The sequence below is a fragment of the Mytilus galloprovincialis genome, chromosome 8, assembly GCF_965363235.1.
Source record: "Mytilus galloprovincialis chromosome 8, xbMytGall1.hap1.1, whole genome shotgun sequence".
Classification (NCBI taxonomy): Eukaryota; Metazoa; Mollusca; class Bivalvia; order Mytilida; family Mytilidae; genus Mytilus; species Mytilus galloprovincialis.
Genome location: NC_134845.1, coordinates 82,756,608 through 82,772,683, shown reverse-complemented (window position 1 = coordinate 82,772,683; position 16,076 = coordinate 82,756,608). Strand labels below are relative to the sequence as shown.

At 34.9% G+C, this 16,076-nt stretch overlaps 1 protein-coding gene across 2 annotated transcripts; it reads right to left on the bottom strand.

Moving 5' to 3' along the window:
• Positions 1-5,004: 5,004 nt before the first annotated feature.
• LOC143042686 (alpha-N-acetylgalactosaminidase-like) lies at positions 5,005-14,798 on the bottom strand. Of its 2 annotated transcripts, none has more exons than XM_076215122.1 (9): positions 14,679-14,798; positions 12,474-12,627; positions 11,554-11,728; positions 10,005-10,179; positions 9,486-9,580; positions 8,627-8,788; positions 7,393-7,590; positions 6,744-6,839; positions 5,005-5,490 (listed from the first exon to the last, which is right to left on the bottom strand). In XM_076215122.1, the coding sequence occupies exons 2-9, from the start codon at positions 12,620-12,622 to the stop codon at positions 5,329-5,331; spliced, it is 1,212 nt and encodes a 403-aa protein (XP_076071237.1). In that variant the 5' UTR covers positions 12,623-12,627; positions 14,679-14,798; the 3' UTR covers positions 5,005-5,328. The 2 variants fall into 2 exon arrangements, with proteins under 2 accessions (XP_076071237.1, XP_076071238.1); XM_076215123.1 differs by lacking the exon at positions 14,679-14,798 and adding an exon at positions 14,233-14,373.
• Between the last annotated feature and the right edge of the window lie 1,278 nt (positions 14,799-16,076).

Genomic DNA, 16,076 nt, shown 5'->3' with positions numbered 1-16,076 from the left:
TTTGTTTTCAGACAGTATTTATCTATACCTTCGAATTCATTTTTATTAAAAAAAACTGTACATAATTACTGGTTTAAAGGCATATTCTAATCGAAATAACTCATCAAGGGGGGGGGGGGGGGGATTTTATTTACACTTCAAAGAAGAGTTTTGCTTAGAACCATATCTGTTAAAATTGAGGCGGAGTCATAGAGTTAATATATGTAAACTAAGGGTATGTAATACAAAGTTTCCCATTGAAACAGGAAGATGGAGAAATGTACCACGAAATGAGAGACTTTGTCCACTTTGTAAAGCTGGTCTTGGGGATGTGTACCACTATATAATGTATGTGTACCAATTGTGAAGTTAAAGATTTAAGGGGGAAGTTCATACCTCTATATTATTTAAAATGTCCAAATGTTAAAAAAGTACTGGGTATGCTTAAATATTGTAATAATAATGTGCTGTCTAAGCTGTCAATTTTTATTCAAAAGGTAGAAAAGATGCTTGTCTGATTTAAAATTGCAATAAACAAAGATTTATTTCTGAAGATGTATAATATAAAAATGTATACTGAATGTATTATGAAATATGTTGTAATTAAGTCTCCCAAACAAAGTTTGGAGACTTATTGTTGTTGGTCAGTTCTTATTATTTTTATTATTCTTCCTCTTCCTCTTCTTCCTCTTCTTCTTCTTCTTCCGCCACTTTAAAAATGAACTTGTCCGCAGCGGTTCTCCTAAACGGCTTGTCAGATTTACTTAGGATTTTACAATATGTTAGACTAACATGTCTAGGTGAGCCATCAATGTTTCGTTTGTGCATTGGGGTCTATTAAGGGGTATTTTGGTGGGTAGAAAGGAGGGAGGGGTTTACTATAGAACCCTATGGGATTTTATTTTCTAAATTTTTCAAATGAATATAACTTAAAAACTGTAAGTGATAGATACATGCAGTCTTCAGAAATGATTATAGGACAATAAAACAAATCACATGAAATATAGGGGGAGTCCCTGGGGGTCATCCCCACCCCCTTCAATTTGAGAATATGCTTTTATCTTGTAAACGGTCCAGATCCCCACCCCTAAACCATATATATTCTTGAATGGGACGATAAATCAAATCAAATGAAATTAAAGGGAAGTCCCCGGGGGTCATCCCCACCCCGTTCAATTTGAGAATGTGCTATTATCTTATAAACAGTCCAGATTCCCACCCCTAAACCATATATATTCTTGTAGGGGACAATAAAACAAATGAAATGAAATAAAAGTGATGTCCCTAGGGGCTCACCCCACCCCCTCTTGTTTGAAAACTTGTAAACGGTCAACATCCCCACCCCTAAACCATATATATTCTTGTATGGGACAATAAAACTAATCAAATGAAATTAAATGGAAGTTCCTGGGGGTCACCCCCACCCCGTTCAATTTGAGAATGTACTATTATTTTGTAAACGGTCCAGATCCCCACCCCTAAACCATATATATTCTTGTAGGGGACAATAAAACAAATGAAATGAAATAAAAAGGAAGTCCCGAGGGAGTCACCCCACCCCCTCTTGTTTGAAAACTTTGTAAACGGTCAACATCCCCACCCCTAAACCATATATATACTTCTATGGGACAATAAAGCTAATCAAATGAAATTAAAGGGAAGTTCCTGGGGGTTGCCCCCACCCCGTTCAATTTGAGAATGTGCTATTATCTTGTAAATGGTCCAGATCCCCACCCCTAAACCATATTTTTCTTGTAGGGGACAATAAAACAAATGAAATGAAATAAAAGGGAAGTCCCGAGGGGGTCACCCACCCCCTCTTGTTTGAAAACTTGTAAACGGTCAACATCCCCACCCCTAAACCACATATATTCTTGTATGGGACAATAAAACAAATCAAATGAAATGTAGGTAAAGTCTCTGGGGGTTACCACCACCCCTCCTGTTTGAATACTTGTAAATGGTGGAGATCCCCACCCGTAAGCCATATATATTCTTGTATTGGACAAAAAATCAAATCAAAAGAACATGGGACCATATAAATGGCGACTTATGGGAGCTTTGTTTGGGAGACTTCGTAACAGCATCCTTTTACAATTACTTCTTGTTTATATTGTGTATAATATGCTCCTGTTACGCAGTCTTCTGCGGCTGAGTTTTCTTTAATAAACTATGAAACTATGAAACTAAATTCTCAAAACCTTAAGTTCAAACGATCGTTGTTTTGTTTTTTTTTGTTCGTGTGGTTGGCGTAATTAATCTTTATGATATTAAGCCGGATTTTATAGTTGTTGTTTTTCTTTGGTTTTCATTTGTGACTCAATTTGTTTTTGCTTAATCGATTAATGACTATTATCACTAATGCTGGGAACAAATTACATTCATATAGTCCTAAATAAAGACAACAGAAGTATACAGCTGTTCAATAAAACTAGATGTACTAAAAGAGGGACGAAAGATACAAAAGGGACAGTCAAACTCAGAAATCTAAAATAAACTGACAACGCCATGGCTAAAAATGAAAAAGACAAACAGACAAACAATAGTACACATGACACAACACAGAAAAATAAAGAATAAACAACACGAACCCCACCAAAAACTAGGGGCGATCTCAGGTGCTCCGGAAGGGTAAGCAGATCCTGCTCCACATGCATGTGACACCCATCGTGTTGCTTATGTGAAAAGAGCCTATGTCGCTCATCTAGGTATATGTTCATTGCGGACAGTCACTACTGTTTACAGTTTCACACTATCCTATTTAGTATATTGCCAAAACAGCAAACAAATGGTAAAACCGTCATTAAAAGGAAAAACTATTATAAGGAGCCTACCTGATTTTGTAGATCTCGTCTTGCTGGACAGTGGGCATTTTTTCAGTTTAAAGATTTTCTCTATCTATTATATTTTTCAAGAAAACGGGCAAAAATCTAAACGAAGTATTTAAATTCGAACAAAAAGGGGTACAACCTATCATATGCCGCAGTGGGGGCAAAACAAAAAAAAAAAAAAATTACACTAAAGTCAGATTTAGCAGAGAATCAAAAATATTGTTACAATGATTATGTATCATTCCAAGTTCAACCTACTGATCTAAATGACCATGGCGAGTTATTTATTAAAAAGCAATGTTTTTTTTATATCAATCAGACTTGCACAATGAAAGCTCCTGTTTCCTTGCTTATATATTCATATTTAAGATATGATCCCATAATACCGTGTTCTATGCTCATTTCACATGGTTAGGCATTGTATCAATATCTTAATACACAGGTTAAAATGAACTAGAGCATTGCATGATAATAGGAATATTTTGAACTTTTGTACGTTGAAGCGGACCTATAAAGGCACTGGCTACGGTTACATGGAAATGTAACAATAATTAAAATATTATTGTTACATTGGAGACTAATTGCCGGAATGCAAAGTTGGGTAAGGAACCGATTAATTACGAATGTAACAATAATTATTGAGGCTACGGTTACATTGCGTTATTGTTACATGAAAAACAGCAATGTACGCCAGATTTATTAAACTTAAATCTTCTATATAGTTGTGTTGCTTAATCCATTCATGTCTACTAAATAATATGCGTTATAACAAAACAAATGGTGTTTAAATTGTTTTAGGTATGAATGGTTTTGATGTTCTTAAAGATACAGTTTTTACTACTCCAAATTAGTAGTGCCAAAGGTGAAAAATATAGTTCAATGGTTTGTTGTTGAAAACTCGGACTGAGAAAACTGTTCACTTTTAAGTATGTAACTGCACACCTACTCGTATTACTGTCATTATACTTTGAACAATGGATGAAGAGATTCCTATCACCAATTTTGTTTGGGTGAAAAATTCAAAACTTGCATGGGATGCGTTTGAAACGAAACTGAAACAATATCAAGACACAAATGTCATACAGCTATTCAAACGCACTTACCAAAAATTGATACATCAAAAGCAAAGTTTGCTAACTGTGAACTAACACTGTGAACTTCCGTCTGTATACATGTATAAAATTGAGAATGGAAATGGGGAATGTGTCAAAGCGACAACAACACGAACATAGAGCAGACAACAGCCGAAGGTCACCAATGGGTCTTCAATGTAGCGAGAAACTCCCACACCCGGAGGCGTCCTTCAGCTGGCCCCTAAACAAATATGTATACTATAGTTCAGTGATAATGGACGTCATACTAAACTCCGAATTATACACAAGAAACTAACATTAAAAAATCATACAAGACTAACAAAGGCCATGCAAAGGCTCCTGGCTTGAGACAGGCGCAAAATTGCGGCGGGGTTAAACATGTTCATGAGATCTCAACCCTCCCCTATACCTCTAGCCAATGTAGAAAAAACAAACGCACAACACTACGCATAGTAAAACTCAGTTTAAGAGATGTCCGAGTCCGATTTCAGGATCCACGTAGGACGTACTATAAAAAAATCAAAAAATTGTATCTTATACTTGTATTTGCTGCAAATAAAAAATAATGTCTTCAACTTTTATTATTTAGTACATGTTACTATTCCCATTGAACATTGCTGTTTTTCATGTAACAATAACGCAATGTAACCGTAGCCTCAATAATTATTGTTACATTCGTAATTAATCGGTTCCTTACCCAACTTTGCATTCCGGCAATTAGTCTCCAATGTAACAATAATATCTTAATTATTGTTACATTTCCATGTAACCGTAGCCAGTGCCACCTATAAACACACGCTGGAAATGTCGCCATTTTGATTTTAAGAAACAAAAGCGTTATAGAAATAGTTTAACAATAAATAAAGACCAGACACATTTAAACTTACTTTTATAATGTTTTCATTTTATTTCCAATCGAGCAACACCAACAAAAATGTCTATTTTAATCTCCAGCTTTGTTCAAAATTCACCTAACGTTGCAATTTCAATTGTGACATCAAACCCGTGCAGCCCATGTTTTATTGGTATTACAACATGGCTTTATTTCTAAAGCCAAAGAAGAACGTCATATTAGAATCAATGATACAAATATAAAACAGTTATAGTTCTTGAAAATAATTTTTAATAAAAAATCATAATTCAAAACAAAATTATGCAAAAAAGGTAAATAAAACTTAGTATGTATAAATATACAATTGACCTCGCTTTCATATTAGGAAGTTGGACTTCAAATGCAATAAGTTCAATAACAGAAATCACACACACATACACAGAACCGCACAACATGACAAAAGATTTATATTACATTTCTCAATTCACACGTACAGAATGTCTTTCAACTTTCAAACAGAAGTGTACATGACATTCAAAATATTTTCCCTCATTTATGCAAATGGCTTCCATTCTATTTCTCCTCTTTGCTCTCAAAGTGGAGTAGCTGATCCAAAGAATACACCAGATGGCACCACTGTGACGTTTAGATATTGGTTGGGTTTAAATGATCCTACAACAGTTCCTGTAAAAACCTCTGTTATGCTATATCCACCAGGGCTCGTTAGTCCGAGATCTGAACATAACATCTTTACCTGAAAGGAAATACAAAGCCACATTATAGTTTGCATATGTGATTGAAAGAACAAACGTGTACATTCAGTTTTTCTTGTAAAAGAGTTCTTCCAGTTATATCTTATTTTTGATTCTTCTTTTTCATGTTATACCATTCATTTATCTCTGCATTTTGAATACTATTAAGCATCAAATTTCAACCCTCCAGCTCCTATTATGTAAAGTTAGTGCTACAACTTCATATTAACATTTAGATACCTTTGCTATAAAGATGCTGTATTTATATATTACATATATGCAGAAACAATAGAAATAGAAAGTTCACAAAAATTCTGTTGTTTTCAATTTAACTTAACCTTTTCTCCTTTAACCTTAAATTGTGGAGCATCTAGCTGGAATACAATATACAGTTGTCTGAATGAATTGGGATTAAAATTTTCAACATTTGACTAGAATTTTAAAAATTTGACAACTATTTATTGCGGCTGGCATCTTATTTGAAGTGTTTTGTACTTTGTACTTGTTTGGCTTTATAAATATTTTGATATGAGCGTCACTGGTGAGTCTTTTGTAGATGAAACGCACGTCTGGCGTATCAAATTATAATCCTGGTACCTTTGATAACTATTGTCCTCCAATTATTCACTTTTGTTAGACATATTATTTCGTTCGTCTTTCGTTGGATTTTTCTTACATTACACACATGTTAACATTTATGGAAGAGGGGCAAAATGTATTAAAAGGACGTTCAAACTCATTGGCCAAAAACCAGACAAACTTATAATGTCATGTGGAAAAGAAGAACACTATCAAAGACAAACAACAGTATACAAACACAACATAGAAAACGAAAGACTGAGGAACACAGCGCCACCAAAATCTCGGGTTGATCTCATGTGACAGTGCTGTAAAAGGGTAACCAGAACCTGCTCTACATTATAGACCTCATTATATATTATCCTTTGAGAACTGAGTGAGGTTGTGAGTTCGAATCCCGCTCGTGCGAGTGCACTAGACTACAATCTTAATTGACTAGAATTGTCAGTTTTCCTATTGAAGGTCGGCAGTTTTCTCCGGACTTCCTCCAACAATTAAAACTGGCCGCCAAGAAATACTTAGGCCAAAAGCAGTGCAAAGTGGCGTTAAAAACAGAAAAATTCGATAATATTATATCATATTGTTTGAAAAGTTAAAAAAATATAGGACTGGTTGCTTAAACTGATTTTCCACGGACCCTTTTTTAAGTAGTCTATCTTTGGCTAGGTTTACTTACTTTAGCTCCTGCGCCTCCTTCTCCAGTATTCAGAATGCTAAAAGCCAAAGATCCCTTGGGCATAACTTGTCGTGTCCATACTTGCATATCTTTTGTCTATAAGGATATACAAATAGCATTTCAACACAAACCAAGCATAGTATGATATGAATGAGATGCAGGAGAAGATAGATAAAGGACAGCAATCAAACAATTGAGTAAATCTTTTTAATCAGGTTGTGACATTGTTTTTTTAAATCATGTTCTTTCCTGTTTAAAGGACGTATTAAATAATTGAAAACTTTGACACTTTGAACTAGTTGCAAATTTTCAATATGACTTATCTGTACTTGGAAAATCTTTCGAAATGTTCCGTCCTTAATACTCTTCAATTTCGTACATTATTTGGTCTGCTCTCCAACTTCGTTTATAAATTGGCCTGCTATTTCACTACGTTAATTATTTTGCTTTATTAACTTTTCTGATTCGAGCGTCACTGGTGAGTCGTTTGTAGACCAAACGCACGTCTGGCGTATATACAAAATATTAAACAACTTATTTATAAGTTTGTTGTGTTATTCTTATTTTCGTTATCCTTTTGCCTTGTATTCCCATAGGATCCTAGTTAATCTAAAGCCACGTATCTATGAGTCTATTGTGATATACTAACCTTCATTATTCTTTTTCCTTGTATTCCCATAGGATCCTGGTTTATCTTAAGGACATTTTTATTTAGTAGTAATGCTTTAGATTGAGGATCAATTTGTCTCAGATCGTTTGACATCATCAGTGGAGACGCCATTACTGCCCACAGCGCCATCTGTGATTTCTGTTGTTCATAGCTTAGTCCGAAGTCGCCAACAATTATCTGAATAACAAAGTCGTCTATTGATTGAAACCGATCATCAAATATAAGAATGTTTACGTTTTATCCACTCTTCAAACATGGAATGTTTTTTTGTATCCTTCACATACGATATCCAAGGGCCGAGTACACTCTCAACACAGCCAATCAACTTGAAACAATGAGAGACCTTCGACAGGGAAAAGGCATTTATATCTACTAGTAGTTAGTTTGGTAGGAAAGTCCCATGCATCGTTTTAGGCAGACAGTCTTGCTAATTATATACATATTTTATGTTACTGTAAAACATTATTTTCGTGGTAATATCTACTTCTACAAATGTTCTAGTTGGTTTTATTATTACTAGAAGATACCAGCGAAATCGCGGTGCAATTTTGTAAGTGTTGAATCAAAGAGTTTTTAAAATTCGCGGGCATTAGATTTGTACGTCGACCTAGCCTGCACGAAAGCGTATAAGACATGGATCGATAACGGTCTCCGACGTTGGATATTTCCTAAAAAAATGGTACTACATGTATACATCGTATCACAAATATTTCCTAATGTGTATGGTTTCAGTGGAGTTGCCGCTCAGTGAAACTAGTCTCTTCCGTTACTTGTATAGATATCAATTTGAAAAAGTTACACTATACCAAATTGGTGGGTTAAACCTGGTTTTATAGGTATCTAAACCTCTCACTTGTAGTACAGTTGCTTATAGCTCCGTTATATTGACAAAATTTGATGAGCTAAAATTGGATTGATTAACAAAACCATATCCGGGTCATTGAAATGCCCTGGACCAGCATATGAACTAATTAAAAGCTACCATTATGGTTACCATAGAAATCTATTATTCCTTTAAACTTACCATATCCGGGTCATTGAAATGCCCTGGCCCAGCATAGACACTAAAGCTACCATTATCGTTACCATAGACATCTATTATTCCTTTAAACTTACATTACCATATCGGGTTCATTGAAATGCCCTGGTCCAGAGTATGAACTAAAGCTATCGTTATCGTTACCATAGACATCTATTATTCCTTTAAACTTACCATATCCGGGTCATTGAAATGTCCTGGACCAGCAAATGAACTGAAGCTACCATTATCGTTACCATAGAAATCTATTATTCCTTTCACGCTATCCCAGGAATCATCGATGTCAGCATAGTTTCTCCATATGTTACAACTGTTAGCAATTGATTTGTAATTTGGCTTAAAAAAATTATGAAATTTAAAAAAAAAATAATTAAAGTTCTAGATGAAAACATATTGTGATAGTGTTGAACATACTTGTTATTCTCATTCACTGCTTATTAGTTTTAAAACATGTCCTATTTAAGATATTTGATAAAAAAATATTTAGTTTTTAATAATACCAGTTACAGTCATGTAATTTTTAACAAAATGTTATCTTTATTCTGAGCATCAATTAACAGGAATGATTTTATACACATCTTGTGATACGTTAAAGTCAAAACAATTTCATTTAAGAGAGGCTAAAATATCAAAGGGACATTCAAAGGATAATAAATAGTGTATGTGAAAAAAAGAGTAACACTGATTTTATACAAAACTAGAGTGATTGTATTTGCTTGTCGTGCAGTTTGATAAGTACATTCCAGGCTTCATGGTCATAAAACTTTCGAGCATGATTTTTGTACTCAGACTCGAAAATCAACCAATCAAATTGCTGGATTTCATGTTTCGAGCATGATTTTTGTGCTCCAACCACTGAGCAAAGGTTTATGCCTTCAAGGCTAGATCTGTACAAAAAGACTCAACTAAAGTTTATATTTGCATTGTGTCATTTGTGTTCTTCAATTAACGTTCTCTCAATTGCCTTTTCTTTTCACTAATTATCACAAACCCTCCAAAGATCTTCGAAAACAATAATTTCTTTAACACTTACAATTGTGCCACTAAAAACTACATAGGCTGGCCAGCTACAAGAATATAACATTGGTCGTCCTGTCTTATTCAGATAAAACTCCATAATAGGGTAACCTGAAACAGAGGGTTACGGTATATGTATTAATCATTGGTTATTGTTTATACTGAAAATCAGTGGCAATCATTACAGGTCCTTCCACAATGAAACGGTGTTCTTATAGGTTCTTCAAAGTTAAATTTTCGCGATGAAGTGCTGTTAATTCGGATTGCCAGTGGGACAATAGAGAACTGTTTTCTTTGGTATGGGACAGGATGGTGCCCTGTATTGCGATCCAAATTGAAAGGTGTCTTCCATTTCTCTTTTAGTTGTACCGGTAATATGTATTTTTTTCTACATACAATGTCTTCCTGCATTTTTTGCCAAGCTGCTTATCCAGGCTTTCTTTTACATATAATTCCTGTTCTGCCTTTTTTAAAAGTTCTTCCTAGCCTCCCTCCCCCTAAAAATCAAATGGTAGCTCCCTTAGCTGATACGAACCATCTTTCATATCCTCAATGCCACTATAACAGCCATCTAACTTTAGACTATCAATTCCCCAGTCTGCGAATGTCTGAGCGTCCAGCTCCATATAGAATTTACTTCCCGGATAGCCTCCACAAGTATGGGTTCCAAAGTCTTCGTAAATACCAAGCTTTAGTCCTTTACTGTGAACCTGAATATATATACATCCATTATTTTTAGAACTATGATTTTCCCGAATTAAAAAGCAATGTGTGCCCTCTTAAACTTGCAATTGGTACTTGCTTTGTTTGTTAACTCTTCAATTTAACAGATTTTCAGATCACATATGGAGCACGTTCTTTTTGTCAAACCGTAAAACTATTATAATGGGGATGGAATAATTGTGTTAGGAAAATAAACATACCCCTCTTTAAAGTTAAATGGTCATTCCCGAATCAACTATGAAGATGAGACTAAAACATTTGTAAGCTTCGTGGATTTATTTAAATGATAAGCCTCGGTCACACCTTAACGGATAGCTCGAACGGACGCCTAACGTATAACTGTTTTTCAATTCGTTCATGTCCGTAAGACGTCTGTTCTTATCATGCAGTTAGACATCCGTCCATATCCGTTGCATGGCCGTTTAGAATACGTTTTATCTATCGACGTCCGTTCTGTCCGGTGGAAAATTTTGGGCATGTTCAAAACTTTGAACGGACGTTCAACGGATGAAATGTCCGTTGGACGTCCGGTAGGCGTCCGTTTTGTACGGTACTCGTCTGTTTCGTTTCCCTTTTGTATCCGTTACGTGTCCGTTATACATCCGTTGGAGGTCTAGCAGATAAATTCACCAACGGACTTCTACCGGACGTTTAACGGATAAAACGGATGTTGAACGAATGTGAAACGGATGTCTACCGGACGTATAATGGATAAAACGGATGTCTACCGGACGTATAACGGATAAAACAGATGATGAACGGATCTGAAATGGATAAAACGGATGTCTACCGGACGTATAACGGATAAAACGGATGATGAACGGATCAAAACGGATAAATGCCAATTGAAAATTTCGCTTAGGAAATAACAATTATTGATATGTCAGATTTCTTAAGGTTTGTGAATTCTTATTATTCATAATCGATCTTAGAGTAAGAGCACGTCTTTACAATCAAGCAGCTCTGCTTCAGGCCAGACACTGCCCTTTGGTGGCATTTTGAAGAAAAAACCAAAACCAGTTACACAGAAACATTTTGAATATTTATGCGATTTACATGTATAATCAATGTTGTCTTTAATTATAACGTATATCTTGTTTATCAGTTTTATCCGTTAAGCTTCCGTTAGGTGTCCGTTCTGTCCGGTACGTTTCCGTTTCTCGTACATTGCATACATGTATCCGGTGTGTGTCCGTTATACATTCTTTACGCGTCCGTTTTATTTGGTCAGTACATCAACGGACTCCCAACGGATAACAATTTTGTCAACGGACAACTTTTATTTTCATCCGTTAGTCGTCCGTTCGTGCTATCCGGTAAGGTGTGACCGAGGCTAAGGCTTTTTAATTGATACTACTTACATAATCTGCCAAAAATTTAATGCCATGAGGAAACCGTTTTGGGTCTGCCACCAGCCTCCCGTCGGAACCTCTCTCCATCGCCATCCAACAATCATCAATGTTAACATACTCATAGCCAGCAGCAAGGTAGCCATCTTGTTCCATATGATCGGCCATTTGCATGTACAATTTTTCGCTAAAAAGGACAAATTATTAACTTATTTTGTTTTCATTTTGTTTTCACAGATCCAGCCGCAAATATGTCATGCATATTTTATAAGGAAGTAAAAATGATATAAACATGGTAGGGGCAGACAATCATTCCTTGAAATTTGTTGTGTGTTGAACTGTATCCGGAGTCTGATTTTACATGCCAATTTACAAAATAACGTTCCGTTGGAGGACATACAACTTTACCAGGATGTATATTATTTTTATTTTGAGTTTCAGTTGCACATGCATTGTGTCTGCCTAGAACGAAAGGCGAAGCAACACATTCATATATTTTTGGAAAAATCTAATTAGGTATTGCGATCGCGGCAACTCGCATTAATTGTTGTTTGATTTAAGTCCAGTTGCAAATAGTTCATGCATATTTAAGACAAGAACAAGTGAATACTATACACAATGTATACTGCAACAATAGATCGGCCCTGTAATAGGGGTCGTCCGGGTGAAGGACTAGGAGTTGTGATTGCCACTAGAAACTTGAGGAACATTGGATAATATAAAGAGAGAAAGAATTTCTGTCCTGCAACAGGCAACCAATATATCCCCACAAAAATGTAAAGAGCTAGGACATATTTCCACACGTGTAAATGCTCAGCATTGGCTTAAATTCTAGAAAACATGTCACAACTTTCTTTTTTCTTCAAAATACATTTAATTCGATAGACTTTGCATATATAACACCATTGAAAATATCAAATCTAGACACGTACCTTATGCAATTGTCAGGATCATTTAAGCAGTCAGTGTTACATCGGAAACGTTCCCAAGACAACCATCCCATCGGGGGTGTTCGTCCAAGTCCGTTATCTAAGGCATTGACGACTGCTAATACTACTACGCAAAAAATCAAAATGTTCATGTTGTCTGAAATTTAAAAAAAAATGAAGATTCGATTAACGTTTTATTTAAGATCGAATGTTTTTTTAAGGATGGCTAGTTGGTGATCGTTGGTCCCTTCAATGTATTTTTTTTCTACATTGATCAAATAGATGCATCAATTAACTACAAAGAAATATACATAATTTTGTAAAATACAGGTTGTGGACAGATCATATGGTATCGTACTTTATACGAGTTCGTACTATGCATGTTTTTAATTGAAATTGTGAGGTCACAATGCATTCTTGATAGCACGAAAACCCGTGAGACGAAGATAAGTAGAAATATGTTGCAATACACAAACTATAGATTCCAAGTAGCATGTGTTGCTTACCTTGGCATTATAGCATGGTAAAGATACAATGCAAAAACGATACTATATACCGTAATGATCATTGCAGCCAAGTTTGTTGCAATTTACTTTCCATTTTATAGAATTTTTCAAAATATTTAACGAACGATAATAGACGAAGAACATAAAATGAGTGACAGTACTGGCCGAAACTACCCTTTTTATAAGGCCAGGTGAGCTAAAGGAAAAAAGTGAGCAATAGTCATTGTTTTATTTAAATTGAAAAAAGGGTTTTTATCAAAACATCAAAAGCTGTTATTTAAAGAAACGATTCCAAGCTCAAACTATTCTTTTCTAGACACGTCGTTTATATATTTGACCTAAGCAATGTCAACCAGGAAAATGTGAACAGGCACAGATAAAAAAAAATATATAATTATATGAGGGGCGAAAAGGGGCCGGTATCTGCACGGAAGAACGCAAAATAAAATTGCCATTTCACGATGAACAAACAATTAAAAATTTCCTGCACGTTGATCTTTTTACCGATTTCACGAAACACAGTGAATAACGAACCTTTTTCACGGCTGCACGTTAAATAAAAATGGCAAAACACGTTGCACGAAAATAACCCTTTACCACCCTCTTATAAAATACGCTAACAAATAGTAGAATGTGTGTAACCTTTATAAATAATATCATATTAATAAAACAGGCAACACTGAATTATAATTGAATTTTTTTTTGTGGAACGGCCGTAACTACCCTGCAAGCTTCAACTGAAAATTCAAATTCACGACGGTCTCAATAGTATGCAGTGGCGGATCCAGAAATTTTCATAAGTGGGGGCCCACTGACTGACCTAAGAGGGGGCCCGCTCCAGTCACGCTTCAGTGATTTCCTATATAAGCAACCAAATTTTTTCCCAAAAAGGGGGGGCCCGGGCCCCCTGGGCCCCCCCCCCTAAATCCGCCTATGATACTCACATGGTATTTAAAATTGAAACATTTAAATAAGAGTAATTGCGTAAGCAGCGTGAATACTAATCACTCTTAGTTTGAATGATCTTCACATAATGTTTCCCCAAGTTAATATAACTTTGTTGTTAGAAATGTAGAAATGTAAAAAAAAAATGTTGAAATAATATTAAATTAACAAAAACGTAAATAATAATGATCAATAATTAGACGTTTATAAATAAGACAACATAGAGGGGGATCAGAACCACTCCTACTCCCTCCCCCAACATAGCAAATGACGTCGGGGACAAGACCCATTATAAATGTTTTTCTTTTTACTTCTTTGTCATGCAAATTGTATAGTCATCTTGTAATGGTATTATTGCAGGCAAATGATGCGGAGACATATTCTAACAACTGTGCATTCCTTAGTAGTGCAATTGCAGATGCATCGCTCGTAGTAAATTATTTTTATCTAAATTAATCTTCTGTGCTTCACATGCAAAATGAGTGCCCTGGAACTGAAAAATAATAATAATAAAAAATTATAAAATTTCCGCTTGGACTAATTTATTTGTGTTGCATTTAGCACAACACCGTGCGGAAGGCGTCTATAACAAATCATGTGAATAAACTGTGTACGGTCTTGTAAACAAAGCAGGTTTTACAATAAACACAGTTAACATGAATGTCTAAGTCTACATATACACAAAACTAGTATTTTCATGTTCATTTTTACAATTGAAAATAAAATATATAACATATCACGGTCCTTGTTCACCTACCTGTGTAAGATACTATGTGAAAATGTTATCATGTGATTTAATAATTATATTGATCTATCTTATGACCGAATCATGTGTCAAAGTAACAGCAGGTTAAGATGTACACAAAGTAAATCGTTATAATAAGAAAATGATAATCAGATACATGTATACATGTGATTGTCTTATCTAACGAACAGTATATAGAATTAACATCACATGATTTGAATAAATTTATCTACTCTTGATTTATGTATATAAATATTAATATAGATTGTTTTGCTTTTTGCTTGTAAATGTTTTAGGGATACTTTTCCTTAGTGGTTTTCTCATGGCTTTGTTGTGTGTTTTCATTTATAAATAATCAAAATGTTTATATGTTATTTTTTTGTACGTTATTGTAATAAATCTTTTTAAAATGATTTATATGACAATGAATTAAAAAAAAGGGGGGGGGGGTGGGGTCGGAGCTAGGGGTCTTGATCCATAAATACCGGGTTTAAAAACATGAAATACCGAGGCAACGAATTTAAAATGTTAATACATGTTCGTCTCAGTGGTATTCATACACCGAACTAGGCAAATTATCTCGATTAATGATTGTTGTCATTTAACGACACTTATCTCAATGTAAGCAGTGGCGGTTCCATACGGGGGGATACAGGACTTGGAAGCCCCCTTTTTGGACGATCAATGCATTTGAATGGAGTCAGATGGTTAGAACCCCCCTTTTCTCTTGGGTAATGACCCCCTTTTAAATAATGACTGGACCAACCCCTGTATATAATATGGTGGTGAGTACATTTCCTAGAAGAAAAACGACATTTACAGATGTGTTTACACAGAAAAAAATAAAGGTGTAAAGTGACATATCGCTAGTGTATGGATTGGGTCACTGGCACTAGGTCTTTACTTTTTTCGCAAGTGTTATATTCTATGTAATTTAATTTCTTTATTCTTAACTTTTTTGGCTCGTTATTCTCTTTTCTTCATATTTTTACATCATATCATTTTCTATTCTTCATTTTGTAACCTTATTTTTTTTCAATTCTTAAGTTTTTTTGGGATTTTTTTTGTGTCTTTTTTGTGTGTAGATTTTGGCCTATCTTTATTTATTCTGTTAACCTCATCCAAAACTTCACATGTCTCCTGTTTATATCATTATATCACACCCTTGATATCGCTATTTTATTGTTACAATTAATCTAATTGCACAAAAACAAAAGAAAAAAGGGGGGAGTAAAATACGTTTTTTTTTAAATGAAGACCGGTGTTGATCGTCTGTTGGTATTTTATTCCAAAGCAACATAGAAATAATGAAATTTTAATGCATTTAACATAAAATAAGGCGAATTGAAGGACGATACGAAATATGTTATAGTTATCCCCCTTTGGCCGATCATTTGATATTCTCGCTTA